Source organism: Poecilia latipinna, unplaced genomic scaffold, assembly GCF_001443285.1.
Source record: "Poecilia latipinna isolate Pla-1442-1.1 unplaced genomic scaffold, P_latipinna-1.0 Scaffold2653, whole genome shotgun sequence".
NCBI lineage: Eukaryota > Metazoa > Chordata > Actinopteri > Cyprinodontiformes > Poeciliidae > Poecilia > Poecilia latipinna.
Genome location: NW_015115269.1, coordinates 56,462 through 78,327, shown reverse-complemented (window position 1 = coordinate 78,327; position 21,866 = coordinate 56,462). Strand labels below are relative to the sequence as shown.

The 21,866-nt window shown below is 38.7% G+C and overlaps 1 protein-coding gene across 1 annotated transcript; it reads left to right on the top strand.

Annotated features, from left to right (window-relative positions):
• The first annotated feature begins 823 nt into the window (after positions 1-823).
• zfyve9a (zinc finger, FYVE domain containing 9a) lies at positions 824-20,752 on the top strand. Its single transcript, XM_015020766.1, has 15 exons — positions 824-861; positions 1,469-1,764; positions 2,613-2,785; positions 4,407-4,515; positions 4,824-4,946; positions 6,194-6,349; positions 7,746-7,970; positions 9,963-10,045; positions 10,138-10,242; positions 12,680-12,830; positions 14,150-14,230; positions 15,013-15,175; positions 16,007-16,112; positions 16,902-17,078; positions 19,041-20,752. Exons 1-15 carry the CDS (start codon positions 824-826, stop codon positions 19,200-19,202), a joined length of 2,148 nt encoding a protein of 715 aa, XP_014876252.1. The 3' UTR covers positions 19,203-20,752.
• The last annotated feature ends 1,114 nt before the right edge of the window (positions 20,753-21,866 follow it).

Genomic DNA, 21,866 nt, shown 5'->3' with positions numbered 1-21,866 from the left:
TTTCATTTAAAGCTACCAGATTTACTGGGAATGAATGACCCTAGCTTGTGTTTGTCTGTTGTTCATTTTAAATCTCAGTAAAATGTGTTAATATTTGTGGATGTAATTTGGCACAATAACAAATTGATGGCTTATGGCTTCTTGACATCACCCAAAATTAGAGGAGAAATCAATAAATTACAATCAAAAATCAGATACATCAGATATCTAAACATGTCGATATTAGTCTAAACAATAAATATAACAATACATTTATTATTGTTGGATGTTTAGAAATATCTAGCTTATTGCTGGGTTTCAATAAGCGAAATTCAGATTGCGGGCCGGAAGTGGATTTCTCCGGTTCAAAACAAAGCAAAGTTGATCACGAGTAGCTAATTCCCTAAATAGGCTGAAAAAGCCGAGGCATCTCGAAAAAATACGCATATATTTAGGATATGCTCCGTATTATCTCGGTAAAAAAGACTTCTCTTATAATCTTGAGGATTTACCCGCATCGAGGCTGTCCACTAACTACCTGGAGTTGCAGACCTCATATTATACCACGAGCCAGAAGAAAGATTTCAAAAGCCTGGAAAATACAATCATTTAGTTCCAAGTTGGGTCAAGCATTTAGGATAAAAATAAAAAAAAACATTAGATGGCTGTCGACTTGTTTCTGCCAGGTGAGTAGTGAATTGTACTATTTTAAGTAATTAGTCTATTATAACGATGCTATCGCTAACAACGAACTAACTATGTTATTTCTATGAGCTTGAATCTCCTGGTAAATAATTTATTTAGCTTCTGTAAACCCAAATTTTTTTGCTGGAGTTGTACGATGATGTTGAGTCGCTGTAGGAAGCTGGATTCAGGTCCAATGTAGGTCAACGATTCGCACCGATCTACTGAAACCCCCGTGTTCGTGTCCAGACACGAACCGGGTATGGGAATAGTCACAGCTCACGGTGACTGGCTGGGTATGTTACATTTCATTTATTTAGCGGTTTTTTTTTTTAAGTATGAAAGTCCCACTGAATAAACATATTTTCTGTCCGTGACTCGGCACTGAGCTAGCTGCTAACAATATTAGCACTCTGAGGACAACCACGCTAAGGGCATAAAAGTAATATGTCTTACCTTACATATGAATGCTTGTCTTTCTAAGTAGCTGTCCAACAAAACATCTAAAAATACATTTTTAACGATGCGATCGTTACCTGTTAGAAAGTGGCGCTGCAAACTCTGGCATTGTTAGTTTCCGCACCTCCTATTTTAAGCTGTAGATTGTTGATCCACTTTTCTCCTTATTTATTTATTTTTTTTGTAAATCTTTTTAAAATTAACTCCCTTGTGACCAACTACCTTCTTATTTTACCTTTGAAACACGAAAATGTTTTATCTTTATTTCTATCAGAACGAGATAAAGAAAAAGAAAATGCCTAAAGTCAGGACTCAGACTTTAGGCATTTTGATGCTGGATCAACAGAAATAAATGGGCCGCATTTACTTCCGGCCCTCCATCTGCATTGGGCGACGTTGGGGCTACGTCATCCGAAACCCAACAATTGCTTTATATTTATGGATGTTGTGTTCTGTTGCCGTCAGTTCCATCAGCGGAGACGCCAGCTACTGCAGTCAATCAGAGTCCAAACCCGAACAACCCGGCAGAGTACTGCTCCACCATCCCCCCCCTGCAGCAGGCGCAGGCGTCTGGGGTCCTCAGCTCGCCGCCTCCCACGGTCATGGTGCCCGTGGGAGTCCTGAAGCAACCCGGCAATGAAGGTGCGTTCCTCATCAGCAAGAGAATAAGAAGCTGTTATTTATATCCTTTTGCAATGACATTCTGTCCCAATAGATGGAAAAACCAACAACTGGGCCTGAAATTAATGTATTTTTTTTAGGGCACAAACGATTAAACGCAATTAATCGTTTATTAAAATAATCATTAAGTGATTTAGTAATTGGTTAATCGTCATCTGGACTTTAAATGATGCCATTTGCTGAAAGAACATAACAAGAGCAGTAATTAAGTCAAAACTGTACTGAAAATATATAATTTTTATTAAAGAAAAAGGAAGAAAACCTTTTTATGTTCTACCAAAACCAACATAAATGTCATAATTTTAGCTTCACTTGATTAAAATGATCATTTAAAAAAATCCTATTGCCTTTTTCCCTCAAATTATTAATCAGTTTATCAAAAATAAATTGACTAATAAACATATCAGCCCTACGCTGTATTGATAAACCAAAGCAGAAATTACTGAGCGTTTTACATGTTGATGTTGGAGATATCTATTTTTTAGCTTTGTTTTCTATAAATGAACAAGCATGTTATGTTATTGCATAAAATATTTATTTTCTTATTTTAAAAATAAGTTATTTGCAGTTGTTATACATTACTAATAACGTATAAAAAAAAGGTGGTTAAATGAAAAATGTGAGCTTTTTTTTTTTCAACCGATTAATCGTCAGTGTAAGAACAATTGCTTACTGAAACAATAATTGCAGCCCTAAAAAAAGATTTTATTTTTTAATAATGACCAAAAAAATATTTGATCAATCACTAAAATAACTGGCGGATTAATCGCTCTGATATTGTTTAAGTTCTCTGTTTGTTTCCTGTTTAGGCTCCCTGTCGCGGGACCAGAGGAGGGTTTGGTTCGCCGACGGGGTTCTTCCAAACGGAGACACAGCAGAGTCCTCCAAGCCGCCGTCCTCCGGCTCGGCGTCCTCGCAGTCACGGGTCGCCTCCACCTGCTCCAACAAGTCCGCCACGGCGGAGGCCCCCGTGGCGAGTTCGGTACGAAGCGCGTGTAGCCCCGACCTATGCTACTAGCTTAGCTCAAACGGATGATTAAAGGGAGTCGCAACATTTTATCAAGTGTTTTAGCCTAGATTCTAGTGCACATAGTTCAGCACACTTGGAATAAGACAAAACTAACTTACAAGTAACTTTTCAGCAATAAATAGGAGCTTGTTTTGAGTCAGTAATTCCTTAATGTTGATGAAAGTGTAGCATTTCCACTGGCAGGTTATTTCACTTATAACAAGACATTTTCCCATGTTATAAATGAAATAATCTGCCAGTGGAAATAGAACTTCTATGGGTTAGTTTTCTTATTTCAAATGTTTTACGATATTTGCACTAGAAACTAGACTAAACATACTTGATAAAAATGTATGGTTTTGCAGTGAATGAGCTCTTTACTCAGGAAATCCTGCCTCCATAACCGACTGTAATATGTTAAACATGTTAAAGTGAAGAGAATTATAAATGCTACGGCACTAAAAAGCTTAATATTGAGACATATTGTGCTTGGTTGGACCATTAATGAGACTATGCTCATGTAAAAGTATTCCTACAGCAAAGCCTTTGTATTTGTTTGGAGTGAACAGCTTCTGAATACCAGCTGTCCCAGTGAGTTTTGTTGCAGAAAGCAATAAATTTCATGTGGCTCAGCCGAGAGACGTTTCCTGCTCAAATTATCTCAAGTGACGTTGCATTAGGTAATCTAATTCTAGCCAATTTCTGGCAAACTGGCCATGTGGCGGTAGAAAGAAACTCAGTGGAGACGAGGGAATCAACAGAAGATGCCAATTAAGCTTCACACTAAATGTTTTTCTTCCACTAATCTGAACTTGAAGCTGCTGGGGGAAGTCTGGACTTCTTAGGCTGCTGCCTCTGCGACCCGACCCCAGATTTAGAAAACATTAGGAGTGGATTTATCATCCACTGTCCTCTTCTGTGAGAGCGGTTTGACTGACGGAGCGGTTTGACTGACGGAGCGGTCATCAGGTTGTGGCTGCATGTTTGCAGTTAAGAACAGTCCCTCCCCCGACTTTCCTGCCACTTTTATCAATATGTCAGACAAAAAAAAAAAAATTGGTATTGGCCAAATTCAGAATTGGCAGGTCAGGCTTTTTATCAATCAATCAATCAAATTTTATTTATGTAGCACATTTCAGCAGCAAGGCATTTCAAAGTGCTTTGCATCATAACAAACACAAAAACACAGAGTCATGCAACATAGAATCAACAATCAAAACATTACATTAAGTTAAATGCCAGCATTGAATTCATAATTGATTGCGTTTCAAATACGACTCTAAACAGGAGGGTTTTTAGTCGGGATTTAAAGGAAGTCAGCGTTTCAGCTGTTTTACGGTTTTCTGGAAGTTTGTTCCAGATTTGTGGTGCATAGAAAATGAATGCTTTTTTTTTTTTTAAAGATCAGTAATCTACAATCAACCAGAAAATTGCAATCGGTGCACCGCCTTCATCAGATCCGTATTTATGACCCCCTATCCAAGTAGCCCAAAAAAATCCAGTCTGTGTTGTTCGGAATGTCATGAAAAGGTCAGACAGAGGTCACATTCGGGTCACTTCAGGTGTAGCCTAACGCCTCCTCTCCACCCTGCAGGCGGCCCAGACCCCCGTGGCGCCGGCGGGCAGCCCCGTGGGCAGCTCCCTCAGCCTGATCCCGGAGGACGGGCTCCCTCCCATCCTCATCTCCACCGGAGTCAAAGGAGGTACGGGAGGCCACATCACAGGTGCTTGCCTTCATCCTCACCATTCTGCTGCCTCCTCATTGCTGCTGTGTTTGTGTCCATTTAGTGTGCTCCTCATGGCCTTTGTGTCACCGCTCATGTTTTGCACCACTCATTGCCAACAGAGAGGGGAGAAGCTTTGTTCACGGGAACGCTGAGGCGATGCTTAAACGATGTCGTGGAAGCTGTTGTGTTTGTTCTAACCAGAGACAGCAGGACTTTGAATCTCTGTCTCGCTCCGGCTGGTTTCTTCCTGTTGACCTGACTTTAGCGCTCTGAATCTCCCGCAGATTACGCCGTGGAGGAGAGACCGTCGGAGATCGTCCTCATGCAGCAGCTGGAGGAGGGAGGCCCAGACCCCCTGGTGTTCGTGCTCAATGCTAACCTGCTAGCCATGGTCAAGCTGGTCAACTGTGAGTCATGTTTACACCCCTCTGTTACACATTTATCAACCAATCAAGTTTATTTGTGCAACACATTTCAGCAGCAACAGTCCAAAGTGCTTTACATCATAAAAACACATTCTTGATTTAATATACATACTTGTTTTTATATAAAATAAAACTAATCCTTTTTGTGCAACGTTACAAATCAAACCAGTTCAAATAAAACTAAACTGAGCAGCACTGAAAAATCTGGAAGACATGACTGGATTTCACTTCTGCTGCACATTTTCTTTCTGTTCAGTCCAAACGTTTTGTAAACGTCTTCCTTGTTTCTTGGTAAAGCAGCTTTTGTTTTTCCTACTGCAGAGTGTCCGTGAATCATTTAAAGTCTTAAATTCGTGCAACTAAAACATGTTAAACATTTACAAAAAGTAAGTAGGTCTTTATTTTGTTAATGTTGTCCTGACAGGACTATTTAATCTTGTATATTCTTTGCATTCTCTTTTTTTTGCAGGTACTTTTCTGTCAGGCAAAACTTTGAGTCGCACTCAGACATCATTGCATCCTCTACATGTTTCAAACTTGAGGCCTGGGGGCCAAACCTGGCCCACAGTAGCTTTTTATGTGGGCCTTTAAGCTCCAAATTACATCAGTAATTCCCTCCAGTTTTTCACACTTCTGCAAAATTCACAGAAAATCAGCAAATCTCCACATTTTCTTCTGATTTTACTGCAAATTTTCTCTAAATTGGCTAAAAAACATTGAGTTTAAGTGACCGCTGCCTCAGCCTTTCTTGATGTCAAGTTAGTCTGCAGTTGATACGAGTAATAAAAAGTCACATTTAACATCACACATTAGCACAAATACTGTAAAAATGTCTTGGAGACATTTCTAAATTGCCACAACAAAATCTGGAATTCTGATTGTAAGAAACAACAAAAACAGTCGCGGAATGCTGGAAGAACAGCTATTTATCGATATTTTAACAAGTTAATTGGTTTTATCAACATATACTGGCACAACCAGCCATTTAAGAACATTCAGATTTTTGATGTGGCTCAAAATGAGTTCGATTCCCCTGCTCTAGATGCTTGAGGCTACTGTTGCTATGTTAGCAGCTAGCTAGCTGGCTTTTTGGCGTCTATATCTGTGGATATTGGTCTTAAATTCCATTCATAAAGGTTTTAAAAAGTCTTGGTGGAACCTGCAGAAACTCCACTGATCCTGGTATTAAGTTCAGTGTCCTGACCAGGTTTTTTCTCTTCAACTGTCAGATGTTAACAGGAAGTGCTGGTACGTGACGACTAAAGGCATGCACGCCGTCGGCCAGGCCGAGGTCGTCATTCTGCTGCAGTGTCTGCCCGACGAGAAAACCATCCCCAAAGACATCTTCACACACTTTGTGCAGCTCTACCAAGAAGCCCTAAGCGGTGAGAAATTCGCTGCGGCTCCTCCAGAGCTACAAAGAGTAGGGCTCGCCTTGTTTTAGGAATCGATTATTGTAACGATTAATCGAATTAAATAAATTGTCACATTCTGGAGAGTTTTCATTTACATAAGATTTTAGAAAGGCATTAAAAGATGCAAATAGACAGTTCAGTTAACTTTTTAGATAAGGAAATAATCATGTCATAGCCTAAAATGCAACAACACATCATTCCTTTAGAGAACGCCTGGTCTGTAATGATAACAAATTTAACTGGACGATAAATCGTTCCAGAAATTATTGTGATGCACAATAATATCATTGTTTTGAGACCATTTTCAAGTAATATAATGGAAATGGCACAAATGGAACACACTGTCGAAGATCGATAAACTTTAAATTGTAATGAACATTTGAAACTGGAAGAGATTTTAAATATCCAAAATAAATGAAACAACAAATAAAATGAATTATAAAGTTTCTACAAAAACAAAATTATCCCTGAAAAAAAGGGCAAGTTGAGACCAAAGCCACAGACTGAAGAGTTTTATCATCTGGTTTTTGTTGGAAAGACGGAATAGAGAAAAATGACAAATCATGCAAATGGAAATGATTGAGTTCATTTTTATTATCGTCTGATTAATTGATTTATTGGTTATTGATTTATAGCAAAGGATTCATCCGCAGCTTAAAAAATACTTTTAACATCAACATGTGAAAAGCTGAGCTCTTTGTTTGATGCAACATCAATATGGCGGATCCATTGATTATTTTTTCGGTTAACCGATCAATAATTGCATAGCAAAAGGTGTTTAATATTTTTTATTTGTTTATTTATTTTTTACATAATTTTAACCAGGTGAACATACTTGCATATTTACAGACACGTAGAAGTTTTTCTTCTTTTTTCATCTTAAATGCATAATATACTTTAATAGTTTCAGCTTAATTACTGCTCTGAATATGTTGCTGTTTCAGAAAGTATCGTTTATTTGGGTCGGTAAAAATTGATTATTAAATTAATTGATTATTTCAACAATCGATTCATCACAATGAATCCGATTGCTTCCCAGAGGGTACGTTCCCGCCAGCTGCCTGCTCACCTCCAGCGTTGTCGTCTGGCGGTCGTCTCTTTGTGTCTTGTTTTTTTACATCCTTACGCTGCACAGCAAAAACTGCTAATATGAGCCGACTGTGACGGCTCACTTTCCTCAGGCGGCTTCCTGTTGAGTATTTGCATCAGAGCCGTGTCAGCTGCTGGAAGGCAGTCGTATTGTGTGCGTTGATCCTCATTAAGCCGCTGCCAGTCAGGCGTTTGGAGGAAGTGCTGGCTTCAGAGAGCTTCAGCCGCTCGCTGTGCTGCCTGCTGACTGACGGCTCTTCCTCCCTCCGGCCACCAGGCAACGTGCTGAGCCACCTGAGTCACTCGTTCTTCACCCAGAGCTTCCTGGGCAGCAAGGAGCACGGCGGCTTCCTCTACATCAGCCCGTCCTTCCAGTCGCTGCAGGACCTGCTGCTGCCCAACCCGCCCTACCTCTTTGGCATCCTCATCCAGAAGTGGGAGACGCCGTGGGCCAAGGTCTTCCCGATCCGCCTCATGCTGCGGCTGGGAGCAGAGTACCGATGTGAGTTTGGGTCAATCAGTCAAGTTTATATGTAGAAAACATTTCAGCAACAAGGCAGTTCAATGTGCTTTACATCATAAAAACACTACAATCAACAATTAAAACATCACTGTTTGCCAAGTGCAGTCATTGCACATCAAAATGTTGGTTCGTGTTTCAATTATTACGGTTCAAAAGCAACTCTGTTCTGCCAATGGAGCTGCTACTTTTTCATCAATATTAAGGATTTATTTACTTAACTCCAATATCTTCCTGAAAAGTTACCTGCAACTTAATTTTCTTATTTCAAGTGCACTAAGATATTTGGACTATGAAAGATAAGATTTTGTGTTTTTGCAGTGAACTTGTTAAACGATTGCAGAAACCAGAGCCTCTCTTGACGCTTTGTGTCATTTTAAAGCAGCCAGCTGTTATGCTGCCTCCATTTTTCTGCAGTGTCTCATGAATCTGGAAAGCTGGTGTGCAGATTTGTCAGAGTGGCTCTTCTTCTCCTCAGAATCCTCTTTTCTCGCAGTCGGACCTGCCAGCTCAGCTCCGCCGCGCTCTCTTAAGCCATTAGCCTGCATCCTGCAACTTCGGCTGGAATACATTAACAAAGACACGTTTTCAACACAAACTGCTGGAATCACCAAGAAATTAATCCGCAGCACAAACGCCGCTGTTGTCAACATGCTCGCCTCTTTGAGGCCTGACCCACACAAGGCGGGTTGGCTCTAGGATTCTGCATACCGAGCCCAAAACAGCGTTAATGTTTAGTGATCTTTTTCCAGCTGCTGGATGATGAGATGAAGTTGAAAATAGTAGTTTAAGAAGCTTAATAAGAAGCAGTATTCTTCTTTTGAAAGTTAGGAGCCTTCTTCCTGAGATTTCTAATTAGGTCAGCCTCACTCAAAAATAGTCAGAAATTTATGTCAAAAATTAAGGCCTTAAAAAAGTCTTAAATTAATTTATTTTTTTTAAAGTAAGTTTGCCTTTAATATGTTAATCACAAGTCTTCATTTGTATCTTGTTAGTCTTGTATATTCAATGTTTTGTTTTTTTCTGAGACTTATGCTAACTTACTGCTAATATACCCTTGCTAGCTGGTAAGCTTTTATTGCATCTGTTTTGTGTAAGAGCAGATTTATTGTCAATTGGGTGGATTTGAAGTTTGTAAATTTGTCCTGTGATATAAGTCTTAAAGTCCATTCATAATGGTCTTAAAAAGTCTGAAATTCATTTTTAAAAGTTTGTTCTTACTATATGAATCACAGGTCTTAATTTTTGTCTTATTAATCTTGTATATACAATATTTTTTTGTTTGTTTTTCTCACGAGACTTTTCGGTCAGACAAAAGTTTGAGTCGTCCGCAGACATCTTCGTTGCTTTCCACGTTGAGACAGTTGAGGCTACCGCTAACTCACTGCTAACACACTTTTACCTGCTAGCTAGCTTTTTTATGTTTATTCTGTGTAAGTGCAAATTTACTGAGAGTTGGCTGGACGAAGGTCGTACATTTATGTTGTAATGCAGGTCTTAAAGTCTTAAGTTCATTTAGAAAGTAAGTTTGTCTTATATTTTTTGGTCACGTCTTTAGGTTCATTAATCTTGAATATTTAATGTATTTTATTCTTTTTTTGGTCACAAAAGTCAGTGTTGCGCGCTTCATTACATTCTGTCAGTCAAGGTGGTTCAGGCTACTGCTAACTCACTGCTAATATACCTTTGCTAGCTAGCTAGCTTTTTTGCATTTATCTGTAAATGCAAATTTCTCGCCAATTGCCTGGATGAAGTTTCTACTATTGTGTCCTGATACAGGTCTTATATTCTTAATGGTCTTAAATTTTAGTTGGTGACACCAGCAGAAACCCCATCATATGTCACAATAAGAAATAGTTTTCTTAACTAGCATGCTGCTTTTTGCTCTGGAAAGTGATACAATAATTACGTAACTGCTAAATCGGCTGTGATGGAGTGCATTGGAGTTTTAACTTTATTAATTTGCTCTTGCAGTTTATCCGTGTCCACTGTTCAGCGTTCGCTTCAGGAAACCTCTATTTGGAGAGACCGGGCACACCATCATGAATCTGCTAGCAGTAAGTGGCTTTCACACTTTTTTTCCTCTGGTTAATACCAGTATACCAGTGTATGTTAATAAAATTAAATAATGTGGTCGTCTTTTTTACAGGATTTCCGTAACTACCAGTACACTCTGCCGGTGGTGAAAGGTCTGGTTGTGGACATGGAGGTGAGGAAGACGAGCATCAAGATCCCCAGCAATCGATACAATGAGGTGAGTCTCTAAACGTTTCCCTTCAGGAACATTTTCCAGTTGGATCAAACTGGAACATCCTGTTGGATGTGCAGCGTATCGGAGACGCTCGGTGGTGGTAGAATAATGGTCTGCTGCTGATTCACCTTTTCAGGACTCAGATCATATCATATCCATAATTTATGGAAACATGAATCAACCAGGAGAACTTGGGCTTTGTAGCAAAACAATGTTCTGAAGCTCCGATCCACGTCTGTATGGCTAAAAACAAAATCCGTTGGAGAAGCCTAGTCAAAGCTTGGACTTCAGTCCAATTGAGTTGATCATATATCATTTAAAAAAGTCATCTAGGGTGCCTGCATCCGTACAAAAAGTAAGAAATAAATGCATCTAAAATTAAGGCCTTAAACTGTCTTAAATTAATTTAAGAAGTGTAAGATGGTCTTTAATAATAATTCTTAAATTTTGTCATGGCAGGGCTTTTTAATCGTGTATGTGTCATTTATTTTTCTCACAGGACTTTTCTTTCAGGCAAACTGTCGCATGCAGAAATCTGTGTTGCTTTCTGCAACTTGAGGCCATTGATGTATCCTAGCTATTTAGCTAGCTAGCTTTTTTGGAGTTTATCGTGGGTAAAGTGCAAATTTATTGCTAGTTGGCTGGACAATGTTTGTCTTTGCCACCACCTGGAACCCACATGATGCTAGGCGCAATTTGTTAAAAAATGCTTAATATTTCTGCCATGATACAGGTCTTAAATTTAATTCATAATGGTCTTTTTTAAAAGTCTTAAAAAGCCTTAATTTTGAGTCGGTGAAGATTGCAGCTTCTTTTTCACATAAGGCCTGGTTAACTTGCTTCTAATAAGTCAAGTTATCTTTTGAAAACTCCAGTTTTCTTTTTCTGATAACTTGTTCAGTCTGAAACTTTCTGTACTTTTGGGGACTATTTCTAAATTTAAACTTGGCAACGTCACACTGACCATTTGTTCTTACTCTAATAAATTTAGCAAACCTCCACGCTACAACAGATATCGCCGATCAAAAATATTTAACATCCTCTTGATAAATCCATAAATTGATGCTAAAAATGACGATACCGTTGTTGTTGTTTTGTTTGTTTGTTTTTCTACTCAGCTGGTCGGTCACATCGTTTAAATTTATAATTCAGGCCGAAGCAGAAAAACAAAACAAGCCGTGTATCTTGACACAGTTTTCCTAGCTGACTAGACTCTGTCATTCATTTTTAATAAGATGTTGCAGCATGAAGCAGGGCTCAGGCACAGAAGGTCCCCGATCACGATCGGACACGTTGCTATGGTTACCGAATGAGCCGGCGGTTTCCTGCTCCACAGATAAGGAGCGTCTCAAGGACGGTGTGTGCTTTGAGAGTTGTGTGTTTTCATACCACACACACTCGCTGTGACTCCCAAGAACGGCTCAAATGTTTAAAGATGGGGTGGGGAAAAATGTTACAGTTTCCAAATTTTATTCAATGTAACGTCTCCTTTAAAGGGAAAATTTGGTTTTCTAAAAACTAATGACTAAAATCATTGCAAGTCATAAACAAAACTAGATAAATACTAGATAAATAGTGTACATATGAGGTTGAGTTGAACCTCATATATATATATATATATATATATATATATATGTAGTAGTGCCCAAACTTTTTGTCCCTGCTCAATAATAAACCAAATGTAAATAAAATCTATTAATCCTTAAAGATTCAACACATAAAAAAGACAAGATACTTTAGTCTGTCCCCTTGTTAGAATAAAAACATAAAGTACTTTTTATTTTGTTGGTCAAATTTTTACTGTTCTTGATTTGTCTGGGGGCCGATGAAAAATAATTTCAAGGGCCGCAAGAGGCCCCCGGGCCATGCTTTGGACACCCCTGTTTTATAGTTTGCATACTTCAGCTAGCGATTAATCACGAGTAATCCGATTAATCGTTTCAGTCCTACCTGTGATTTCACACCGAAGACTAAACTCAATATTTTCTGCCAGCAGATTTTTGTCTTTTGTTTTGTCCACACACAGTTCTGTGTTTAGGTGATGCATGCAAACCTGCGCGGTTTCCCCTGCAGCTGAGCATCGGGCCTCTAAGCTGCCCACGTGTGATAAAGTGTCGCCTGCAGGGCGCGAATGAGCGTCAGCGTTGGAGTTTGGCTGCCGCCGCGCTGACAGATGGGAAGTCAGCAGAGCGAAGAGCGAACCGCCGCTCTGCAGCGTTTAACGCAGCGAGCGGTTAAAGCCCTGCAGATTTTCAGTTTTATTTCTGATTGGCAAACAGACGCAGGATTAATACGAGGAACTGAAATCGAGCTCTGCCTCCGAGTTCTTCTGCAGTCTGCCATCGATGTTCAACCCGAGATCTGCACCGGAAGCGATTAGGCTCAACCAGAAAGTCACTTTGACGCCGTTGGTCACGCTGTGCGTTGTGTGTCCCTGCAGCTGATGAAGGCCATGAATAAGTCAAACGAGCACGTTCTGGCCATGGGGGCGTGTTTCAACGAGCGGGCCGACTCCCATCTGGTCTGCGTCCAGAACGACGACGGGAACTACCAGACGCAGGCCATCAGCATCCATCACCAGCCGCGCAAAGGTGCACGAAGTCTAAGCGAGAAGTTTGTCGAGATTCTACTGTAAACATCTTAGTGCTAAACTAACTTATAAATATAGGAGGTGGTTTTAAGAAAATTATTCCACTTATAACAGTGAAAATGTCTTGTTTTAGTAAAATAATTAGCCCTGTTGCAATAAGCAATCAGTCAATCAATCATGTGGTTGATTGCATGATTTGTCGTTTTTCTTTCTTCTTTCTCTGTTTCTACCAAAACTGGATGGTAAAAGTCTTTAATCTGGTGTTTTGGTCTCAACCAGTTGTTTTTGTTTACAGAGACTTCGGTAACACTTTATTTGAAGAGGGGTGAATAAGACTGTCATGACACTGTCATAAACACCTGTCATGCACATGAATAAGCCTTCATGAATATTTATGACTGTTGTCATAAAGCATCATTCGGTAAATTATGACACTTTTAATACAAAGTTGACATTATTCAAAATGTCTTTGTTATGACAACTTGACATTAACCAGGAAATCATTACTGTTTAAACTTTACCTTTAATAACATAAAGTTACCTAATTTTTAAAGTGCAATCAGTAAAACTTTTATAACAAATTTATATCAGTAATGATTTCCTGGTTAATGTCAAGTTGTCATAACAAAGACATTTAGAATAATGTCAACTTTGTATTAAAAGTATCATAATTTACCGAATGACGCTTTATGACAACAGTCATAAACGTTCATGAAGGCTTATTCATGTTTATGACAGGTGTTATGACAGGTTTATGACGGTGTCATTACAGTCTTATTCACCCCCCTTCAAATAAAGTGTTACCGAGACTTCTTACTACTTTTTTTCATTGTTGTTTAAAATGTTTTCCAGTTCCAGTGTTAAATTTTGATTTGAATTTAAAGTGTATTGCTCTTTCGAAGAATGTGTTTTTGCATTATTATTTTTATACATTATAGTCCTTGAAGTTCGTCTCAAAACAACAGTATTATCATTTATCGCAATAACTTCCAATTTATCGTCCATAAAATCTGTTGCCTAGAAATAATCTGCCAGTGAAACAAATACTTTTTCATCAATGTTGAGGAATTATTGACTTAGAAAAGCTCCTACATTTTGCTGAAAAGTTGCGTTTGAGTTAGTTTTGTCTTATTTTTAGTGTAAACATATTTTCATTCAAAACTAGACCAAAAATATTTTGTTTTTGCAGCGTTTGTCCCTCATCTCTTCCCGTTTATGTTCTCCTTTCTGCTCCCAGTTTAACGTCTCAGTAGTTTTCTCGTGAATCTGAACTGACCTGGTTTGTTTGTTTCTTCTCTCTTTTTTTCTCTGTTTCTTCAGTTACTGGATCCTGCTTCTTTGTTTTCAGTGGTGCGTTGAAAGCCTCGTCCGGCTTCTTGGCTAAGACCAGCATAGTAGAAGGTGAGAAGAAATGTGAATAAAGATACCAGATGGCTTAAAGGAAAATCTAAAACGTTCCTCTTATATTCAGATTTATTGAGATTAAACTTTGTTTTTCTTGGCAGCTTGTCTTACTCAGCGAAGCTGTGAATCTCTTACAATCTCAGATTTTTCTTCAGCTTGGAAGGGAATTGGAATCGTTTTCTTGCCTAACATGTTTATAGCATACAGAGTTTTAGGGTTTGTGTTCGACCAGATTATCAAACGGTAACTAATATAAGTTGACAAAGTTTTATTTAACTTTAATGGGAAGTAAACAGAAAGTATTAAAGCTCATGCAAGTCTCAAAGGTTCTCGTCTTTAAATGCGTTAAAACTTAGAGGCGTTCAGAAGAGTAGTGGACCGAGTACGGAGCCCTGAGGGACTCCAGGTTCGACGTAATCAACTGGATTTACACCACAGGAACAAGACAAAACGATGAGATCTCATGAGATTAACTAAAAAAAACTGAAGCAAGTATTGTAATCTTTTGGTCAGGTGTTTCTTTCTTACACAATTTCTACAAACCTGAAGCTTAAAAGTGGTGAAACTTTGGGTGATAATCCATGAAATCTTGCTGTTTCTGGTTTATTTCATATTATAAACGAATCCGGCACCAAGTACAGTTACTATTACCTTTTTAATTCCTGTTTTATAGACTCTCTGAGGACAAATAAACCACACAGTCTGTAAAATCTTGAGCTGTTAAAACCATTTCTTTCAGCATCATAAAGTGTTTCTCATTAATTTTATTTCTGCTTCAGACGGTGTGATGATCCAGATCACAGCAGAGACCATGGACTCTCTACGGCAAGCCCTGAGGGACATGAAGGACTTCACCATAACCTGCGGGAAGGCGGAGCAGGAGGAGAACCCAGAGCTGGTCCACATCCTGTGGACCGAAGACGACCAGAACTTCAACAAAGGGTGAGAGAAAATTAACATTCAGGTAATTTAATGACAGATTCACAGTTTCTGCTGTAGGAACTCAGATAATAAAAATGATCGTTTTACAGACGTCTAATTGAAGCAGAAAACAGATTTAAATACTTGAGTTGGATTGTAAATAGTAGATTTACTTCAGTAACTTTTTTTTTTAAATGTACTTGCAGGAGTATTTTTACTACGCTGTACTTTTTTTACTTGAGTAAAATGTCTGGATTTTCTGCCCACTGAATGAAAATCAAACACGTTTTAACCAAAAATTCACCAGATTCAGACTCACACCTGCAGTTTCTGTTGAAGTTTCTTCAGTTTTTTTATTGAAAGAAGAAACTGATTTGGAAACATTTTATTTTGCCTGGTTTTGTTATTTTTTGTTACTGATATGAATTATTGTCAATTTGGTCTTTTAAAACACCAAACATTTCCACTTAACTTTATATTTTCGTCCGTCTCATTACAAACTTTTTAACAATTAAATGATTGATAATTTGATCAGTTACTCATTTTTTTGACTTTTTACCAAATACGTTTTTACTCTTGAGTAATTTCTTGGACTTGTGACTTTTTACTTTTACTTGAGTAAATTTTTTGGGTTCTCTGCTCCTGTGAAAGATACACATTTATTTCCTAATAAATGTGTTTTTGAGCAGAATATTTAAAGCTCCAGCGCTCTGCGGGAAAAGGCCCGACCCGTTCGGAGCTCATAAAGCTCAGCAGGAGCAGCTGCCTGTCCCACAGCAGTCTGGAGATGAATTGTGTTAAATTACGTCTCCCCAGGAATCCGACGTCGTTGTAAACAAACGTTTCTTTCAGCGTCATCAGCCCGATCGACGGGAAATCCATGGAGTCCATCACCAGCGTGAAGATCTTCCACGGCTCCGAGTTCAAAGCCAACGGCAAAGTCATCCGCTGGACCGAGGTAACACACACACACACACACACACACACACACACACACACACACACACACACACACACACACACACACACACACACACACACACTCTGTCCAGTTCATCTCCCAGGAACAAACGTTTTTTTCCTTCGTCTAAACTCAGAAAATTCACATTTTATAAATGAAGGAAATTTAAAAGACAAATAAAGTCTTAAAACTTTTTCTACAATAAAATTCAAGTCATCAAACTTTTCCAGCTTCACACCTTTGCAGATAAAAACAATACAAATGAACTAATAAAATACACTTTCAGTTCACTATTGAATATAATGTTTTACTGTTAATAGTGTTTTATGATAGTAATCTGTGTAAGCTAAAATTTCATGTTTTGAAGTGTTTTTTCTCTCGCATCCTAAATACCCGACTGGTCCGATAACAAAACACTAATAACACAAAAAAACGTAACAAAAATATAAACCAACCTTTATTTAAGTCACTGAGCCATTAGGAATATTAGATATTTATGAAAATGTCTGGTTTCAACTGTAAATGTTTTCCAAATTTTGAAACTTTTTCTTTCTTTAGTTACGGTGGAGACGTATTGATATGTTTATGTCCTTATACTATTGTTCATTACTAATGTCTACCTGCAAACTTGGCTTTTAATCAAATGTCAGATTCTTCATTTTAAAATGTTATAAAATATCAAACTTTCCAAACACATCAGTGAAATTCAAGGATTTAAAAAAAAACCCTGAAAACAAAGAGAAAGCTAATCTCTGCGGTGCGTTCAAGGTGTGTGCGTTTTCCCAGGTGTTCTTCCTGCAGAGCGAGGACCAGCCCAGCGGGCTCAGCGACCCGGCCGACCACAGCCGGCTGGCGGAGAACGTGGCGCGGGCGTTCTGCATGGCGCTGTGTCCGCACCTCAAGCTTCTGAAGGAGGACGGCATGGCCAAGCTCGGCCTGCGGGTCACGCTCGACTCCGACCAGGTGGACGAAGCCGTCATCCTCAGGGAGCCGTTCGGACCCGGATACCAGATACCAGGCTGGGATCCGGGTCCGAACGCTGTGCTCTTAAATGTTGCTATTTTTAAAATCCAAACTTTTTCTCACAAATAATAAAAAAAATGTTTAAAGCAGCACAAAATAAATAAAATAAAATAAAAAACTTTTAACATTTTTAAAATGTAAAATCACCGAAAATGTTTTTTCAGCAATAAATTATCATCTTCTTTTAATTAAACGGATAAACAAACGGAAGAACGAGATTCCAGATTCAAAACCTCTGATGTTTTATTGCAAGTTTTCCTGAAAAACATCCAGTTTTCTGATTATTCAAGGAAAAACATTTCATCTGTTCTCACCAATAAAAAAAAACAACAGAATTTAGGTCATTTGAAAACATTCGGTGCTTTTAGTCGAGTTTTAATATGGAAATTAAAATCAGATTTCGCTGCACTGAACTGGACTTTAGATTACAGGTGAGTAGATGTGGTCCTGGTTACCATGACAACAGATGGAAACCAAAATAAACTTGGAAAAGATGATCACTTCGTTTTGAATCTGCCGTTTTTGTGCATAGATTTGGATTTAAAAATCATAGTTTTGTCCTAATTTATTTAATTTATTCTTGAATTGAGGTCAGGTGGCCGCAAAAAATTATTCCAGGGGCCGGAGATGGCCCCTGGACCTCACTTTGAGCACCCATGCTTTAAGTAATCTCTTCTGAACCAAAGCAGCCAAATACATTCACTCCCTCAAGGATTTTTCAATTGTTTTTTTAATTTTAAATTTAATTCTTTTACGAATCACTGATTTTGTGAAACTACTTTAAAAATATTAGAATTTTTTTTTTTTTTTTTTTTTAAGATTTTTCTCTTATTAAACTTTTTCCAAAAAATACAGATATATGAGAGAACAAATAACGGACATTCAGATCGGGAACCCAAACATTTTTATTCTTTAACAACCTGAACAGCTCGGTTTTCCATCGTGGATTAGAACATCATGTGAGGCTGAAGCAAAAGAAACACTGCCATCTACAGGCGGGAGTTGGCATCAGATGTTTTTCACCAGCGTGGAAAAGAAACTCAAAGCTGTAAAAACTGGTTTATATACTGAACATAAACATAAATTTAACTATTGAAACAGGGATTTAGTTAAAAACATTTATTTCCTATAAATATTTCTTTTTCCTCACTGAATAAAATTAGATTAAAACTTTAATTTTCTACGTATTTTAGTGATTTTTATGCTGTTGCTCTAAAAGTTTAACTGATTTTAAGGGTCTTTGCACCTCTGGCGTCCGGTGCTGCAGAGCCTTTTTATAATCTATTTATATTTATTTACATATGATCTCATATATGTTAGAGAAAACAGAAGTGGTAGAAAAAGTAGGAGCAGAAAAGTTGCTCCTCTAAACCCAAAAAGTCTCAATCTAATTAAAAGTTCGAAAACCTGAAGGAAAATTCAACTTTTATTAAATAAATAAATCCTTAATATTGATGAAAAAGTGGCAGATTATTTCACTTATAGCAGGACATTTTCCCTTGTTATAATTAAAATAATCTCCTTGTGGATCCAGTACTTTTTCCACCAGTGTTAAACAATTATTTACTTAAAATAAGCTGCTGTTGCTTGCTGAACAATTGCTTGCAGTTTTTGCCTTATTTAAAGTGTAGTAAGATATTTACAGTAAAAACTGGACCAGTGAAGTTGCAGTGAAGCTTCAGCCGCTTTAGAAACGGCTGGTTTTCCAGAAACTGTTGAGCTTTAAGTTAATTTAAAGGATAAATTTTTACATTTTTTACTAAATGTTTTTCCATCAATCTTTCACCATTTTATTGCTATAATAACATCGTTGATCAAAGTGAAAATTTGACCTTTTAGTAAAATGTTTTTGTTGTATTATCCTGTAGTTCTGACGTTTCTGTCCCCCCTCCCTCCCTCCAGGTGGGTTACCTGGCAGGAAGTAACGGCCAGCCCCTCCTCCCTCAGTACCTGAGCGACCTGGACAGCGCCCTGATCCCCGTCATCCACGGCGGGGCGTGTCAGCTGAGCGAAGGCCCCGTTGTCATGGAGCTCGTCTTCTACATCCTGGAGATCATCTCCTAGGAGACACAAACACTACTTCTTCTTCTTCTTTCTTTTTTAGCACCATCTCACAGCCTGGTCCTCCTCCTATCCCCCTCCAACCATTCGCGCCTCAAAAAGAACCAGAAAACTGTGCCGGTCCGGCCCGGCCCGGTCCGGGTAGCATTCCTCCAGTCCAACCTATGCATCCTCCGCCGTCTGCTTCCATCCAGAGGTGAAGCTCCGAGCAGAGAGTCTGTCCCGACCGCCACGCTGCGGCCTCCGAAGGGTTAAACTCTGAGTGACGTTCGCCGCCTCCTTCGAATCCAGACAAGTTGGCGTCAAACTTTTGTGCAGCAAAAATTAATTTGTGCTGCTTTCGCTTTGAAGATATTAGTGGAAGTCACATTACCCAGACACGTCATTGGTGTCAAACGTTTGTGCTGCAAAGATGTTCATTTGTGCCGCTATCATTTTAAAGGTGTTTCCAGAGGTCGACAAAGGTCAACCAGCCTCCCATCTTCTTCCAATCTGACAAAAATCAATCAGCTCGACTTCTTTTCTGCTGCAAAAAGTTTCGTTTGTGCTGCTTTTGCTTTGGAGATATTAATGAAAGTTCAAACAAAATCAGCGTCGGATGTTTTTTGCTGTAAAAATTTTAATTTGTGCCGCAAGTTTGCAGAGGTCATCAGAGGTCAACCAGCCTCTCGCTCACATTCACCAACTCGGCTACGTTTGTGCAGCAGAAGCTCGTTTGTGCTGCTCTGGATTTGCAGATATTGCTGATGACCCCTGGAACTTTTTTTTTTTTTTTTTTTACTATCTTTAAAAGGAAAGCGGCACAAACACATTGATTCTGTTGGATCTGGAGACGGGGGGCGAACGTCACTCCGGTTTAATAAACTGATCCATCAGTTTTATTAAAATACAAAGATGAACTGAGGTCAATTAAACGCTCGTTAACGTCGTTATGCTCCAAATTATTAACTTTACTAATCCAAATAAAAAACCCAGTTTAAAAAACAATTAAAATCAGATGCCAAATTTTATTTAATCTTGTGAAATCTACATTTATTTTGTAGTAATTTATATAAAAATACTCGGTGTGTTGCCAAAGTGTCCAGCTTTACCACAGTACAAACTAATTTATGTTTTATTAGGATTTTATGTGATGGACAAACACAAAGTTGAGCATAATTTCATTTTTCCCCCCCAAAAAAAAAAAATTGTCAATTTTTATAGAAATTTGATGATTTAGAAATCATCAAATCTGGCCGCCATAAGTTACTATGTGGCTCCCCAAACTCGCTAGACAAGAAAAAGTAATTATGTGCTTAAATATTGTTTTATCAATGCAGTTTTTATCGTTTATCCTGCTAAATTACATCAATCTGTGCTAATGCATAATTGAGTTTATTGCACATTTTCAGCAAAACAATTACAAAAAAGGGTTGAAGTGACCAACTCTCACCAGTAGGTGTCAGTATTGTCCTTTACTTCATGTCCAGTTCCAGTAGTAAAGTAATATTTAGCATAAGAGCAAATATTTCTAAATTGGCATCAAAAATTCTGCTTTTTGATGTCATAAAAAATATCACCAAACTCTGGAAGCCAAAAAAATAAATAAATAAACTTAGTAACAGATGTGTGATGACATCACGCAGCATTAGTTTGAGGTTCTCAGTGTGGCTTTCCGGACAGACCTGACGGCTCCTCTGCTTCTTATCGGACGTTTGCTCCGATGTCACTGTGTCAGCCAGATGAAGCGATGCATTCTGGGTAAAAACCTGCCTCTGTGTAGCACGGATGCTGCTGAAGGAATCGTTGGAGGTGGAGGACGGTGCGTTCGTGAGGAGAAACGTTTGGTTTGTTTTTTTTTTTGCACCATGGTGCTCAGTGCCTGCAGCAGAGCGTCATCAAGGGAAGAAGATTCGTCGGCTTAACTTTAAGCTTTACTCATCGTCACCAAATTCTGCATAGACTTGTATATATTTTTTTAAAGAGGAGCCGTTTCTTCCCTACGCTATCGTCTGTGTCCTCTTACGAAACGTCTAGAAGTCCTGCCGTACTTTCCATTTCTTCAGCTGCATCTCATTTAGTCTTTTCAAATCATGCGAACAACTGTTAAAAATGTAAAAATATATAAATATATACAGTATATATATATAAAGAGATATAAAAACTAATTGCAGAAGCAGTGCACTGGAGTCTAAGCCATTTAAGTTGAGCGCCGCGTTCTGGGAGGAAAAGGTAATTTCAGAAATTCACTGACTGATCCGAGGCTGAATGTATCTCCGCTCCGCGTTCTGCTTCCTCCCAAAAAAAACCCCGAAACTCTGCAGCTCCGGAGACGCTTCAGCCGTTCGCAGTGCAGCTACCAAGAGATTGGGTCCGTCCAGCGGCGGCTCGGACCTGCGGATGAAATCTACGAATGTATTCTTCCCGTTTCCGTTTCCCCACCAACAGAGAAAAATAAAACAAAAAAGTCTGTACAGTAATCATTCTGTGTGACATTCTCCATCTTATCACGAGATTCTTCTCATCTGTTGAATCAAAACGTTAGACAATCTGTTGAAAATCTGCAGAAGAGCCGACATTTCCAATTGGCAGCGGATCATTTCTTACCTCCAGGTGTTTTAGGAGGTTCTGTAATCGTGATAAAAAGGTGAAACAGTCGCCACTTCCTGTGATCGTCACTCGGTTTCA